The sequence below is a fragment of the Anopheles marshallii genome, chromosome 2 (assembly GCF_943734725.1).
Source record: "Anopheles marshallii chromosome 2, idAnoMarsDA_429_01, whole genome shotgun sequence".
NCBI lineage: Eukaryota > Metazoa > Arthropoda > Insecta > Diptera > Culicidae > Anopheles > Anopheles marshallii.
In genome coordinates, this window is record NC_071326.1 from 22,674,833 (window position 1) to 22,690,934 (window position 16,102).

A 16,102-nucleotide genomic window follows, 5' to 3' on the forward strand; every position below is an offset into this window, starting at 1 on the left:
ATGTTACGTTTAAGGGAGGGGTTTTGTGATTTTTTTATTATTGAATTTTCCTTTTCTTCTTATGTTCGACACGATTGGGATTGCCTTGTACACGATTCACGGTGAGAGGTACGTACGATCCGTCGAACGAATTAAGTCCATCACTGTTCGGTTTCGTGCGAGGTTTGTTTTGCTGTTGATATTCGTGCTTAGACACAACAATGCCACTGCTAGCTTTATCGGATAAGGAAATAAAATTTTCCATTTCTTGCGCAACACGCTGTTTGGGTTGATTCTTGTCCGGGACGTCACGTTTGCGCGGTTCGAATACGTACAGCTTTGCCACTTCTTCGTCTGTCAGCGGCACATCGATGGGTTTCTTAGTTTTCGATGCCAATATTTTCCGATTAGTTTTAGGCTTCGTTTTGCTTGCCTTTGCTATGTATCCATTCCGAACCGAAATATCCTTCATCCATTTCAACAGATCCTGAACGGGTTCGGAGTGTTCGTTTTCTTTTGGTTTTGGTACTGCCATCAGCACACTGTTGCTGCAACAATCGGCCGGAAAGGAAGGCAGTGCTAGCACAAGCACGGACGGATTTCGCTTCCTTGCCATCTGTATGATGAGTTTGGCAAAGATTTGTGGATTGAACGTGTCCAGCACAAAGAGTGCTGCAACTTGACCATTTTGAAGTAATTTTATGACGCCATTACAGCCGCTGATAATGTTTTTCCTAAGCGAAAGAAAGGTTGCAAATTAGTTCAAAGCCTCGGAAGTGATCATCGACTAGGCGCCGTACCGTTCCACTTGTTGAAGAAATCGTGAGCACCGCTTGATTTCATTGTCCGGTATGCGGGGCCTGTGGAAATTTGTAGAAAAATAAAGCAATGAGCGACATTCGATAACGAATCAATACAATGGTGCATTAAGCGGCTGATCGTTGTGTCATACCCAGCAAGGGTATGATGTATTGTTATCATCACTGAACATACGTTATCTAACCGATAGCGCTAACGATTTGTTTACCGAGTGTGATGAAGGCGTTGTGCCCTTCTACTGGTATTTAACATACAATGCAACTTTTTTTTTCAATAGTTGAAACAACTCTTGCAAACTTACCACGCAACGTCCAATGGTTGGGCTAACACATTTCGCAGGTTTTTCGACGATTTTTTCGGGTTTGTTTTAGCTTTGCTCATGATGGTATGGGGCACAAAAACACTCTTTCGTTTTTGATGTTCCTTATCCGCCTTAGGTTATATTATATTATATCTTTTCACTACTCAAATAGATCAAATTAAAGCAACATTTGTTCAACTAGAGTAACATTTAACTACAAGAAATGGGTTAAAAATGCACGGCGCTTTAAATACGCATGGTATTTTTGCCGACAACCAAAACAACAATGCCATTTGTTTACATCGAGAGCTGTCAAAATTGCCGCGATTCGAACATGCGTGTTGCTTCGAAAATCGCTTTTTCGAAAACTACTTCGAATTTTTAAATGACTTCGTTTCTATCCCGTTTTTTCTAAGCATTTGAAAAACGTTCAGGAAATAATTCTTCCTCTTGGAGAGTCAATGATCGAAGTCTTCTTATCTGGTCCGAGAAAGAACATTTATCCATATGAGCATGAATAACAGTTGTGCAGCGCGGTTTCTCATCACTGTAAGTAACCTGGCCAGTGAGAAAGATTCTACATCCGATCTAAAATGAGATTGGCAACACAGATATCGATCTTTTTGAAGATATCTAATCATAACCAAAGAAATAAAGGATGATTGTATGAAATAGTAGAATGCAGAATAGAGATTGTTTTATTCTCTTCCATTTATATTTCTTTGTTATCTAGATTGATGGAATTATTCGTTTTGGGAGAATTTTGATTGGCGCTAGAGACTTGAACGAAAGGGGAGAGAGAAAAATAACATCTAACGGTGGAAAACTTCAAAATAAGACCCACCTGGAAAAACATATTTAGTAATGGTGTTTGTTCATTTCTTTCTATAAGCTCTGCACTAAAATAGTAAAAAAAAACTCATTTTCTCTTTTCTTTTTGTAAAAAGACAATATATTTAGCTGCTATTCCTATAATACACAAGTATATACTTTGTTCTGTTGTTTTTTGTTTTCTTTTTAAATTAAAGTGCTTACTTACGTCATTATAACTTTGTAACAATGCAGGTTAACATAAATTTTAATTTCGTTTCATTATTCATCCATGCACATAAAAGCGGAGGCGTCGTGTTGGACGTGTTGTTAAAATATGATGCTTGTTGTTGTTTGCCTTTACGAAATGCGAAACACCGCACCGAGAGTGTACGAAAGAATGAATGAAAAAAGACAAAACAACAGACAGAAAAAAATAGTGCAAAAGAAAATGCACATAAACAATAAGAAATGTTGATCGATATAGTGGCATAAATACATTACACAAAAGCATGAATCACACACAAATTACAGCTATTTTGCATGAAAATGTGTAAATGATAAGTGCATACCAGCATGGACAGTAAAACACTTTAAACGATAATATACTACCGAAACGGGCACTAGCGAGAGAGAGTGAGTGAGAATACACATGTGAGTACACAGGATAGATAGAGATTATACGTCTTAATGTTGACAATAAATCTACAAACTGGGGGATGATGGGGTTTGGTTTTGCCAAGGGTAGTAGAATAGTGCCGTTTGTCGTATTGTTTCCTATTGTTTCCTTGCTGGGGGAGTGTGTTTCTTTTCCTTATCAAGCATCATCTTGCTCTTTATGCACTCGCAAAAGAACGTCGAGCTTTTTCGAAGGCTGTGTGTCAAAATTGATCGCGTTCGAAACTTTGGTGCTGAACAAATCTTAGTGCCAGGGACTTAAAAGACGAGAAAAACGATTACCTCCACTAGATAGTAATGAAAGATAAAAAACAAGCAACACTACATAAGAGAGAAAAACAAAGCAAAAGAAACGAATGAACGACAAATACATCGGTATAGCAATAAATTTTCTCTGCGCAAAACCAAAGACTTATCAACAGATTAATAATGGTTTAGCTACAATATTTGCTTCCGTTTGTTCATTAACTTCTCTGCTTTCGATGGCAACAGAAGAAGCAATTGCTGTTGATTTAAACTGTTTGGGTAGTGTTTTGTTCACCTTTCGTTTGCTCGTATTTCCCGTACACGCATACGCACACGCTTAAACCTGTGTGTTATGCGTTCTATTCTATTTGAGATTGAAATGTTGGCCGGTCCGGATTAAGTTTGTTAGCAAAAAAAAAATGTAAGCTTATTTTCGTTATCGTTCAGTTAGATTCAGCAGAGTGCTTCTCCTTTTCACCAATATTGTTTGCCTGTTTGCTGATGTGTGTCAATTGGCGTTGCGTACCTAACACGCGTTCGCATTCCGCCCGTATCGTACCGATCGGTGTAGAGGTGTAGTACGGTTTTTTTCTTGCAGTAGAGTTTGTTTCATTCGCGTTTTGTTTTCAATTTTTTGTTCCATACTAAAAAGGCATTTTCAACTTCTTGTTTCCAGTGTCGCTTCCATCTTCGATCCATCGTCATAATGCTAAGCAGCTTGCAATATATAGCCATTAGTTTGAGTGATTTCAATGAGAGGGAAACGCGAAACCTCGAACAGCTCATCCTCATCTTCTACTCTTGATTAAACCTCCTTTTCTTCTACAATGTACTTCGTGTACTGCTGTTTTCATCTCTTTTTTTACCATTGTTTCTGCGTTTGTTTTTTTATGAAAAAGTTTAAACAACTTCATCCACTAAATGCAGCTGCTGTTTGGTTGCCGTTCTCTATTCCTTACTTTCGTTATTTTTAGTTGTTCCAGTTATCCTTTCTCTCCCCCACCTCAAAATCGACGTTCATTGTGGTGTATGGTTTTGTTTGTTTAGGTAATTATTTAGCTTAGAAGAAAACAATTAATCGTATTTTTTTTTCACCATAGAAAAAGTTGGTTTTGATTGCGCGACTACCCATTTGTTTGTTTTCCAGTATCAATTCGTTTTGTTTCCTCCGTATTCTTTTCTATACCTTATTCGTTTTGCTTCTACACCTTACAATCTGTTCCTAGCACTCGAAGGAGGGGAGTGGAGAGGAATTGACGGATAGCTACAAATCCATGTCCTTAACTAGTCAGCCTAGCGATCTTTAACGATCAAACGTAAAACAAACGAACCAAAAAATGGTGTACGTTTTGCACTGTTCAATGATTGATGCGGGTTCGTTTGATTCCTTTTTTACACTTCCGGTGCGGATATAGACCTCCGGAGCCTCATCTCACCGGCATTGCGACTTACCTCTATTAGACTTGCAGTTGAATAGTGTTTGTGTGAACAGATTCGCTACTAACGATCAATACAAAAAATGCAGTTTTGTCTATACTCTAGCTCAAAACATATGTTACAGTTATGGCGGTGGCTGTGGCAAATCGAAATTGCCAGCCATGGCAGCTGACCTTACGTGTAGTGAGCCGGTTTCTACGGACCCGAGTTAGTTCTTCTATAGCCACAAGTATCCTTGTTCGTTTTGTTGGTTTGTATCCTTACTCTGTTCTGTTTTGCTTTAGCGCCCTAGCTTTAACACCGATACGTACAGGAGACATCATTGACGACGACGACACGATGACACACTATGCTGCAGCTTATATGATCTGTGGGGACTGTCGGTTGGCTACTGCTTTAGACGACACATTCACAAAATTGTACACCAAAGGATACTCTACTTGGGGATTATACTCACGGCCACATGCGCGAGTCACTGCATCTGCTCTGCTAGCAGTACCTTCAAATCCTAAGCTCGTGGTAGTTCGCAGGAAACTTGCAATATGGCGTCCGTTTCGTTCGGTGACTGATGCTTCGATCGCTCGTGTAAATGATAATGGTTACATTTTGGTGGTCCGTTTTTGCAGAAATATGTGAACGGAAAGTGCGACCGAGCCAAACACACCGGTCAAAGTACGGTGCGCAACTCAAGCGAAGAAATCATTACAGGTCGTACCGGTGCAGCAAACACACGCTTAGTTGGTAAATATGCTTCGCTAACGCCACACCCGAGATCCCGCCCCGTGGCGTGTAGGTGCGCATGGTATTCGATCGTCGACGATGGAAACGGTACACCGTTTGCTGGACCGTTATCGTTGCACGAGCTTCCGGTACAGCCGGTAGTAATAGTTCTGATAGTTGTGCTCCATCGGCACCGATCGAATACCGCACAAATCCTACCAATACAGCACCCGGATGTGATCGACGACGCGCGACTTGAAGTACGTGCCCACGATCCCGAAGAAGGTCGCCAACACGGCACAGGCCACCAGGGCCTGCATCGCGCAGTGCACCGCCGGCTGACCCGGTGCCACATTGTACTGATGCCGGTGGCGTCGATGCAGATCACCGTGATGAGGCCGCATGTACTTCTCGTCGATCTCGTGCTCGAACGCGGGTATAATGGCAAGATTGATCACCTCCGGCAGTGCATTATCGTCACCATCCCCAATAAATGTTTCCTCCTCGCTTTCCTCCTTGATAACGCGCGGTGGCAATGCCGGTGTTGTCCGCCGGTTAATGTAGAACCGAGACCGACTGAACCCGTTCACACTGTACCCCGCACGCCGGTGCTGTTCATCTTCCGCAGCAGGTCGCCGGAGTTGAGGCTCGTGGTGTTCACCAACGCTCGTGCCGTTCGGTAGGCCGTGCTGAAGATTGTGCAACAGCGAGGACAGCAGATTGTTGTTCGTTCCGATGCGCATCTTGTTCGTCGACGTTTCGCTATTTGGTATTTTGATTGTGTTCGTTTCCAAGTACTGATTCTTGCGTATACCCAACACCTCCGACAAGGGGCGATTGATGAGCAGCGAGTTTTCCTGTCGATCGTACGGTTGGAACGGACCGGAACCGGGTGCCATTAGCGTACCGTCCAGCTTGCCAAACGGACCGCTGCTGGTCGGTGTGGCCGGAACGTTCGAGGCGGTGCTTGATGGAGCGACGTGTTGATGTACGTTGCTCTGATGATTGTTGCGTGGCATTGGTGTAGTGATGCGCGGGTACGCAACCGTCGGTACCTGTTCAATACGACTAGCTCCCCCACCGAGCGCAGCATTGTTCTCCTGCGAATCATCACCCGTGTCCGGTGGATGCGAATCAACGATCACATTATTGACGTTTCTATTAAAACTATCATAACTATTACCGTAATTATTATGACTATTATAAATATTATTATTGGTAATATGTTTAATACTGCTGTTAGTGTTGCTTGAGCCCGCCCCGCTAGCGGGTGAATTGCCACCGGTTGCACTGCCGTTACTATTGTTATTATTATTATTATTGTCGATCAACTGTAGTATGTCCTTGGCCGTGATGGGTTCGTACTTGTTGCGGAACGTGTCACCGTTGTCGGAGGCACCCCGGTACAGCAATGCCACCTTACCGTCGGCCGTTATGACAGGCGTGATCTTGTTCTGTCGCTGCTCCACTGCACCGCCACCGTTCGACACTACACCGGCACTGTTGCCATCGGATGTTGCTTTTCGCGTTGATTCATCCTCGGTCACCTTCGGTTCCACCTTGTAGACAATGCCCACTTTCCCGTTCGGTGTGGAGATGATTTTGATGGAATCGTTCTTTCGCAGCTTTCGATTGCTGCTGATCCCGGACAAAAGATCACCGTCGCCGGAATCGCTAAAGTCATCAAACTTCGACTTAAACCGATGCGGTGCCGATTTGCTCTTGATGTTACTCAGATAGTCCTGCATAACATTGTCGGTTCCGTCGTCCGGCGCAGTGCCAGACGGTGACTGTTTCGTCTGCTTTCGCCTTTGCTCTTCTTCATCCTCCTCGGCACTGTAATCGTCGTAGTAATCATCGTCCTTCACATCGACGATTCCCACCTTTCGACGGCTTGCCTCCAACCGCTGCTTTTGCCGACGTATGATCTCTTCCAGGTCGTAATCTTCGTCGTCGAACAGATCGTCATCTTCGGTGGCTTCCTCCAGCTCATCCTCGCTGAACAGAGGTTTCTCCTTGAGCTCTTCCAGCTGGTGCATCACCCGACGAAACTCATCTCCAGTCGTAGTGCCGACTGGGAAAGTTTCGGTCGTGTGTGACGCGATCACCGGAACCACTGCCAGTGGGGCCGGTGCTGGAGCATCGTTCTGCATCATCTCATCGTCGTAATCGACCTCAAAGTTTATCCACTTATCACTAGAGCTGCTGTGTGTAGTAGTAGTAGTAGTAGTAGTAGTAATAGTATTTAAATTAGCTTCACTTAAACTAGATAAATGTAATTCTAGGGTGCCATTCGTCTGCTGGCCATACGGGTTTATGCCACCGTGAGATGCTACATGCTGCACAGATATTATTGGTGGTGGTTTATGGGTAGTCGCGTCTTGCAGTCAGTAGCATTTCTTTGTACAGTGGCATTTTCGCACAATATCCAGCTGTTTCACGTATTTGGTGTTGTTGCTGCACACCATGCGTACCTGTAACAGAGTGGCAAAGGCGGTTTGATTAGATACGTACCGACTAATCGCTATATCCCTTCCCCCTACAAACACGTCACACATACCTTTCTTCGGCGTACGACTTTGGCTGCGCAGCATTGATTGCCGCAACCGCCAACGCACTTCGCGTACTTGAGCGGTTGCCTCGAACGGCAATCGTTTTCTGTGTAGTACTCTCGCACTTGCTCCTTGCGGCAAGTGTTGGCTGCTGTTAAAATGTAGTGGAAAAGCGTAAATAAGATTATATGATCTTCATAACATCTAACTTCGTAAATAAACTAACACTACGCGCATGCTTTTCTCAAAAACCTACTCTTCCGTGGAATCGGAATTTTGATACGATTTAAACGGTTGAGTCAAAGACCAAACTTTGTTACAAATTACTGAGCGCCTCATGCAAGATCATAGTTTAAAGACATCAACTTCAAATCAACTTCGAAAGAAAGCCAGATAATAAGGAAACATTTTATGTTTGGTTAACGATTAGTTTGAAAGCGTATTAGCGTATGCTTTGTTGTTAAATTCAAAGTTTTGGCCAAAAGGCCAATTTAAAAAACAAAACCAAAAAAAAAACAGAACACATTAAATTGGCTTTCGGCAGATGGGTGACGAAGCAAAATTAGTGAAGAATAAAAAAAAAGCTAATTGATATCAAAAAGTTGTTGCTATACCGGAAGAGGAAGTTTTGAAGGGGTCCTCGTCGATCACTAGCGATACCGATCCCTCACCTTGGTCGCAGTATTTGCCCTTGGTGCCCTTCTTACACTTGCACGTGTAGCCACCCTTACCGTTCGGCACACACTTTCCTCCCCGCTTACATTGATGATTCTCGCAAGGATTGACCTACAAGTTGAACAACAAACCAGAGACAGAACATTAGCGTATCTCTTACTACATGCGAATAGTAGGCGGTACTACCTCTTTAAGGATCACCGGTGTTTCCTGCATAAAATCGTCATCCATTTCGCCTTCATTATCCGGGTCCAGTAGCGCACAGCCCGGTGTGATCTTTTGCTGCCGTGCGGCATTTAGAAAATCAACCTGCTTGTGATTAATCCACACTTCCTTCATGCAGCCCTTGAAGCTGGTCAGGTTGCGGAGGTGCCACTGTTTGTACGCTTGCTGGCCTGGCTCTGCCGGCAAACCTCCCAGGTACATCGGGCTCGAAAGCTTCAGAAAATCCTTCGAACCTTCGTTGATGATGGAACGTGCCAGGCCACGGTCTACTCGCAGTGTAAAGTTTTTCTTAATTGCCAGCAACTCCACCATGTGATATTTGCCATCGGCGACCATTTCGAAGCTGTACATCGTGGAGACGGGATCGTTGCCTACGTCATAGCTCACACGTATGCGCCCATTAAACAGTTCCACCGCCAAATGCTCATTGTGGCCATCGTACATCAGCACACCGTTCTGCTGTGTGCTGCTGAACACGATCGTAACGTTCGCTTCCGGCTTGGTACGGAGCGGTTCCAGCTCGATGAACGAATTGTTGTGCAGGAACGTTAGGCTGGTCAGATATTCACACCGTTTGCCCGAATAACCCGGGGCACACTTGCAGATATAGTCCGCGCTGGAAGGGTTCGGCTGGAAGCACACACCGAACTTGCACTCGTGCTGCTGGCAGGGAGATGTCTGCGGGTACATCATTGCAACCATTGGTGCACCTTCGCAGAACTTGCCCGTAAACTCATTCGGACACTTGCAGGTGTAATCATTAATGCCATCCACACACTTTCCACCGTTCTGACACATATGGTTCACGCAATCGTCTATGTTATCCGAACAGTTAAGCCCACGATAGCCGGGCAAACATTCGCACGAGTAGTGTGTCGTATGATCGACACACTTCGCTCCATTCTGGCACGGATTAAAGTCCTTGCCGCAGAACTCAATCTTGCTCTCGCAGTACTCCCCGGTGAAGCTGGCCGCACACGAACAGCTGTACGAATTTACCCCATCCACGCACGTACCATTGTTCTGACACTTGTGTTCCACGCAGTCATCAATGTTAACCTCACACCGGGATCCGGAGTACCCATGCAAACAGTGACAGCTGAATCTTCCCTCCTCCAGCACCGTACAGGTACCGTTGTTACGGCATGGATTGCCGTAACACGCATCTATCATAAACTCACAGTGCGTACCGTGATAGCCCGGTTTACACTTGCACTCGTACTGGCGCTCCGGCAGTGCACTACACACGGCTTCGTTCTTGCACGGGAAGGTGTAGCACGCATCGCACTTGGACAGTATCTCGTTGCTAACCTTGCCGGAGCAAACGAACTGGGCGGCTGGTGTCGACAGGATTAGCTTATCCTTCATCGGTTCCGGTTCGGCGCAACGAGCAATGCCTGGTTCTACGTAATCTCGCTTAACCCATTCGGACAGCCAACGAAGCGCACAGTCACAGTACAGTGGATTACTTCCAAGGGCACTGCAAGAAGGAGAAGAGATACAAATCAGCCATGTGCAATCAGACAAACGTTCGGTTCCGGCCACTTACATGTGTGTTATCGATTGCAGATCGTTAAACGTTCCTTCGGGAATCATAGATATTTTGTTGCCGTGCAGCGAAAGCACCTTCAAATTGGTTAATCCGGAGAGCGCATGCTTCTGCACACATTGCAGATTGTTGTAGCTTATGATGCTGAAAGGCGAACAAAGATTAGATGCAACTTATGACTTCTGCACAGTGAAATTGCACCGAAAAACAACACTTACAGCGTGGAGAGTTTGCTAAGGTTCGCAAACGTATAGTTGGACAGAATGCCGATCTGGTTGTTGCTCAAATCCCTGCGGTGGTAAAAGATTACGCATTAGAAACACTTCAGTTGCCGTAACGATTTGCAAAACCATTATAGCTTACAGTCTCGTAAGAGCCTTCAGATGGTTGATACGGTTGGAGTGTATCATTGAGATTTCGTTCGACTCCAGATACAGCTCCGTCGTTTCGGCCGGGATGGATTTGGGGATTTCCTTCAGCTTGTTACGCGAGCATCGGACGACCGTACCGGTGCAGGTGCAAGACGGTGGACAGTACCCTTCACCGAGACAGCCCTGATCCATGTCCGAGGAGCACTTAAAGTCAAAGTGTGGCAGATCCTTGATCGGTACGTCGCGCACCTTCGACGGAGAGGTGCAGCGTGCCGGCGGTCCGTTCAGTTGCTTCTTTCGCAACCAGTCCGAAAACCAGGCAAGGTGGCAATTGCAACGGAATGGGTTCGAGGCGAGATTTCTGCGTTGAAGAGCGGTGCAAAAAAAAAACATAAACACATAAAACGTGGTTGCCCCGCGCGTAATCCTTCGTCGAGTTTGAAGAGATTACGGTCCGCAGTGCTACTTACAGCTGTGTCAGTGATGTCAGGTAGTCGAACGAACCGGGCATCACGCAGGTAATAATGTTATCGTAAAGCGATCTAGAAATAGAAATAAATGTCAGAAGCATCCTTTGCAACGTAAAAAAAAGAAAGATACAATCACTTACAGCGTTTTCAGCTGGTGGAGTCCCAAAAACATCTTGTTGTGCACTTCGGCGATTTTGTTTTCGCTCAAAAACAGCTCCTGAATTCTGGTGGCACCTTCGAAGGCATTCGGCTCGATACCGGATATCTGATTCCTTCGCAAATCCAGCTTTGCAAGATTTGGCAGCCGACCGAACAGTCCATCAGACTTAATGCGATTAAGCTCGTTATCGTTCAGTAATCTGGAGCGAAATTTCGAAGAAAAAGTTAACACATCTTACTAGAGGGCTGACGAAAAGTGGAGAAGAAAATAAAAACGACGTCAATGCTTACAGTTCCGTCGTGTACAGAGGAATATCACGCGGGATTTCTTTCAAGCCCCGACCGGAACAATCAACCGTGGTACGATCGCAATGGCAAGCCGCCGGGCACTCCTGATCCATGCGACATTCGCCGGAATATTTGATCTTGCTGTAATCATCCGTGCCTGCAGAGAGAGAAAAAAAGCATTTAAAACCACCCAAACAGACCCAAGTAGACCTTCGCAAGGATTAGGCAGCGAGGAAAGCTTACATTTGAACTTTTCATCCTTCAAAGCTTCAATCCGGCGGCGTTGCATACGCTTCGGCGCGTCGCACCGTGCCCCACTCGTTTCGATGGGATTCTGGTGCAGATAATCGCCCAACCAGCGAAGATTGCAATCGCAAATGAAAGGATTGCGTGCCAAATGTCTGCAAAAGAGGAAACCGCCGATTCAGTGAAATAATGTTGCGACCCAGTGCGAATGTTGAGGGGACAGCGGTACAGCGATTGGATACTTACAGCGTTTGGATGCTTCTCAGGGAGTCGAACGTACCGTTGGCCAGTGACTGAATGTTGTTATCGTACAGTGACAAAAGGCTAAGATTATGCAGATCCTTGAAAGCGTCCCTTCGCACGCAACTGATTTCGTTTGCGTTCAGCAGCAGCAGCTGGAGTGAGGTTAATCCTTTGAAAACGCTCGCCGGTAAATCCTTAATTTTATTACCATAAAGAACACTGTGAAAGGCAAACCACGGAAAGGAAGTCTTCAGTCAGTGGGTGAATGAAAAGCGCGTCGGTTGGTGTAGCAAAGCAAGTCTGAGAGCTTTTACTAGACCATCCTTGTGTGAAGGGATGGTAAGGTCGCTCTGTTTACTTATGATAAGAATTTTACGTCCTTTTGGTTTGCTACTCAGATTAGGGTTGCGTTGAATATTTCATCCCTCGCTCTATCTCTCTTTTCTCTCTACCCTCTTAAGAAATGGAACCTATTTCCGGACTCCCTTTTTTTCGCATACTACTTACAGCGACGTTAAGGACTTTAGTCCACTGAAGGCATCGTAGGCGACTCGCGAAATATTGTTATTTGACAAGTCTATCCGCTTAAGGCGCCGGTGGTTAGCGAACGCTTTCGGTGGAATTTCGGTGATGTAGTTCTGCTCGAGCCGGCTGTAAAAATATTTAGATTACATATTAATGCCCGAAGCTGCTGCCGAGATGTCGCCGGTCGCGCACTAAAAATACTTACAGCTCGGTTGTGTCGTCCGGCAATGTGGTCGGGACGGTGGTAAGACTTTTCTCCCGACAGTCCACTATTCCGTCGGCGCAGCGGCAAGGATGTGGGCAGAGGCTACGGCCGCCGCACTCCATCGGGGCGTTCTCCGTTAAACCTGCGAAGTAAATTGTATCCAGTGTGAAAAATAAAGCAAGTGCCTGGTGTTGTGGCGTGATTTGAATTAATTTATGGAATGGATTAAATTTTTACACAGACTGCACAAGATAGTACGCCTTTGGAGTGATTTTTAATGTCGGTGGTTTAATGTAAATCGGTGGATAAGTAGAAATATGTATTTTTTAACTATTAAAGCAAGTGTATCAAGCCTATTTAACAATCAGTGATACAAATAGCCTAATATAAGCTTATGATGGATGTTTCCGCTGTTATTACAATTTGTCATTCATTTTAATTACTTACATCACAAATTGAGTAATTTGGTGATTGAAAAACGCATCATTCAACAGTTTATGTTTGATTAAATTAATTTCAATACAAACTCCCAGTAACTCCATCTAAAATACAAATTTTGGAGTCAATTGCCAATTGAACACCCCCGTTATTTACGCATGTGTCCCCATGAGCTGTAATTGCAATTTATCTTGTGCTGTTGGATATCTCTAATGGAAATGTGCTAGATAGACTATTTTCCTCACTTTGAATAGGATGCTGCAACACATAATTGATAAAGAAAAAAACGTGAATCAGGCTACAGAATAATGTAAGAGACATAATCGATTGGCTTGGTCTAGACACGTCGGCAAACTCCGAACTCCCAACATTTTGGGCCGGTCGAATGGGCGATTATTTTTCCAGTAATTTGATTTCATTGATCCAAACGCGTGAGTGTGGGCTTTGTATTCCGCCGTTTCTAACCGGTGGTCAGTCTTTCATCTGCTAACACCGTACGAAGTGTGAAATTCGCAAACCAACCCCCCGCAGTCACCAGTGCGTGGCCCTTTTCCATGGGTGGACACACGCTCACGAAGGTGGCATAAATTAACATTTACATATTCATGAGTGTCACGTACGCTGGAAAACTGTATGCAGTACTGGCCCCTGCAGTACTGGCCCATGGAAAATGAATCCTACGAGTGCCATGGTCCCTGTTCTGCTCGCACCGTCCTCGGGGGTGTGTCGTTGTATACAGGTGCGGTGTCCAGATTGCTTCTGGTTTTCGCGGTTCTTACCGCGATTTCGGCGATGGTGTTGATGATGATGATGGGCACGGGTACATGTTGTGCATGTTGGTTTATGAGTTTGTTCCCCACGCAGCAGGAAATGCACGGGAACTGCACGACACAGCGCGCGTGGAAAATTGATGGACCCATTTGCAGTTAAATTTGCCTTCCACAATCACTCAATGGCGTGGCACATTTGAGTGGCGATCAGCCAAAATCCAGCGTTTGACCTGTTTTCCAATGCGTGCAATTACAAATCGAGCGTTCGGCCTGATAGCACGAGGTTGCCCGGTTGGATCACGGGCACTTTGTGGTGGATTTGATTGGTTTAAATCTACTGCAGGATTTTTATTTTCCCGTTGTACGCTCATCTGCCGGAAGCTGCCGTTTTTATCCGCCACATGACACGAATGAGATTATTTCTGAACGCAATTTGCATTTGATTGTGAGCGAAAAACAAGGAAACACGGACACCGCACCATGTCGTTGTCGCTGGAAACTTCATTAGAATGGTGAGGAAAATAAATTAGTGTCCTATCACGTTTGATATGGTTTCGCGCCAAGTGTCGGACGTGTTTGGGTACTACCGAGTCCGTTGCAGTGCGCTACCATAATTATACTGAACATGAGGCAAAACAAGGAAAAAATACGAAGCACATTTGCGTGTGTCGCATAATGCAACGGGCAATTAGTTTATGGTGGCAAATTTTTATAAGAACGGTAGTTAATACCTCGAGGACTTGTGGAATTTGCTGTGCAATTTATGGTTCGTGTCAAACAACATACTTAAGTATACTTTAATGGCCGTAGCAAAGCAGGGAGAATTTAACAAGAATTGGCCTTCGATCGATAGAAATTATTCAGAGTGGTATATACGACGTAGACTCACTTTGTAACCTTCTCTTCTATTGCAAGTATGACTATTCTTAAGTTTTTTTAAGGTTGTTTGAATGAGTACATCTGTATCATTTGAATCTAGTGGATGGTCATGCAAAGTTCCAAGAACTCCGAAGACAATTAATGTACTTTCATCGAAAGGTGGACAAGCGTTATACTGGAGTTACTAAAGCCACACCCATGGCCACTGTTTCATTCTGACTGAGACTTGGAATCCTAGCTCTGCACCACACGATAGACCGAAAAAAACAAATCCATTGCGTGTGGTCAATGTTGAAGTGAACACTCGATGGTCGTACATGTCGGTCCCCAGTGTGCTCATGTTGGAGCAAACAACAATTATTGGATGGACTTCCAGTACCATCAGCACATTGGACCGAATCCACCATGATCCACCAGCAGAACCATGGATTATGACGGCGTGGTTGGTCATCCTCAACTTACCGGAACATTTGAAATCCTGCTCGTGCAGATCCGCCACATTCTGTCCCTTAAGCTGGCCGGGCGAATGGCACCGTGTGTACGGTGCCAGACGTGATGCATTCTTCAGATACCGGGCCAACCACGAAAGATGACAATCGCACGCAAATGGGTTTTCCGAAAGGCGCAGCGCTCGCAGGCGTGGCATGCCGGCAAACATGTCGCGCGGTAGCGTGGTGATGTTATTGTTATTGAGGGTTCTGGAACGGTAATCGAAAAAAACGAACAGCGGTTGAGTGAGTTCTTGGTTAAGCTAGGAAGTAATTCCATTTCGAATGCCGGTGGGATTTTGTCCCGGTCATGCAACACACTTACAGTATTTCCAACTCCGTCAACCCTTTCACGGCACCTTCATCCAGGCAGGTGATTTGATTGTTGTCCAGCTGAAGACTACGCAGTGCCGGTGCTCCCTTGAACGCGCGCTTCGGTACGGCGGTAAGTGCATTGTGTGACAGATCCCTGCAAGGCGAAGGGTTGGTGAGAATAATGATATATTTGGTATTTCCTCTACATTTATCACAATTGTATCGCGAACTGTTAATTTGTGTGAAACTGTTTCACAATTTCACTAAATTTGATCGCTTGATATGTGCAGTGTTATGAATTGCTTTCATGGTAGATAACATACAAATCAACTACCAAATAGTTACCAATACTCTTATCATTATTTTGATGTACTGTACAAACATCGATTCAATGACACTTATCAAACACAATGGCAATGAGTCGCCCATCAACTAAGGTTGAATAAAATAAACGATAATAACGACAATCATGCGAAGAACTATAAAATTCCTTTCCACAACGTGATTCATGCTAAATCAATAAAGCCAATCAAAAGTTACTCAAATCAGTTTCAGATAGTGGGAAGTGTTTACTAAAATGTTTAAAACTGCGAGTCTGCGACAAAGATTCAAACACAAAATAGCAAATTAGTCTTACATGCAAACGAAAGAATCCATCGAATGCCAAAGAGTAACTGAATCAAAAACCATCTGGTTAAGAGCACAACATGAATG

General features: G+C 44.7%; 2 protein-coding genes across 2 annotated transcripts in view; both read right to left on the reverse strand.

Moving 5' to 3' along the window:
* Positions 1 to 37: 37 nt before the first annotated feature.
* Positions 38 to 1,179, reverse strand: LOC128708998 (uncharacterized). The gene is made up of 3 exons (XM_053803981.1): positions 1,100 to 1,179; positions 780 to 839; positions 38 to 713 (listed from the first exon to the last, which is right to left on the reverse strand). Exons 1-3 carry the CDS (start codon positions 1,177 to 1,179, stop codon positions 38 to 40), a joined length of 816 nt encoding a protein of 271 aa, XP_053659956.1.
* Positions 1,180 to 7,377: 6,198 nt separating this feature from the next.
* Positions 7,378 to 16,102, reverse strand: part of LOC128707361 (protein slit) — a 103,776-nt gene continuing 95,051 nt past the window's right edge. The window contains exons 5-20 of the mRNA XM_053802313.1: positions 15,399 to 15,542; positions 15,048 to 15,283; positions 12,499 to 12,640; positions 12,276 to 12,419; positions 11,772 to 11,987; positions 11,523 to 11,680; positions 11,283 to 11,436; positions 10,973 to 11,191; positions 10,833 to 10,904; positions 10,355 to 10,723; positions 10,210 to 10,281; positions 9,992 to 10,135; positions 8,401 to 9,922; positions 8,191 to 8,328; positions 7,551 to 7,703; positions 7,378 to 7,464 (exon numbers count right to left, since the gene is read on the reverse strand). Of these exons, the coding sequence (XP_053658288.1) occupies positions 7,378 to 7,464; positions 7,551 to 7,703; positions 8,191 to 8,328; positions 8,401 to 9,922; positions 9,992 to 10,135; positions 10,210 to 10,281; positions 10,355 to 10,723; positions 10,833 to 10,904; positions 10,973 to 11,191; positions 11,283 to 11,436; positions 11,523 to 11,680; positions 11,772 to 11,987; positions 12,276 to 12,419; positions 12,499 to 12,640; positions 15,048 to 15,283; positions 15,399 to 15,542 (3,970 nt within the window). The remainder of the gene's footprint in view (positions 7,465 to 7,550; positions 7,704 to 8,190; positions 8,329 to 8,400; positions 9,923 to 9,991; positions 10,136 to 10,209; positions 10,282 to 10,354; positions 10,724 to 10,832; positions 10,905 to 10,972; positions 11,192 to 11,282; positions 11,437 to 11,522; positions 11,681 to 11,771; positions 11,988 to 12,275; positions 12,420 to 12,498; positions 12,641 to 15,047; positions 15,284 to 15,398; positions 15,543 to 16,102) is intronic.

Excerpts from the sequence above, each read along its gene's own strand:
- LOC128708998 (XM_053803981.1), bottom strand. The coding sequence starts at position 1,179 with ATGAGCAAAGCTAAAACAAACCCGAAAAAATCGTCGAAAAACCTGCGA. Across the intron at positions 840-1,099 it reads CAACCATTGGACGTTGCGTG|GCCCCGCATACCGGACAATG; the intron begins GTAAGTTTGCAA and ends AAATTTCCACAG. Across the intron at positions 714-779 it reads TTTCTTCAACAAGTGGAACG|GAAAAACATTATCAGCGGCT; the intron begins GTACGGCGCCTA and ends TCTTTCGCTTAG.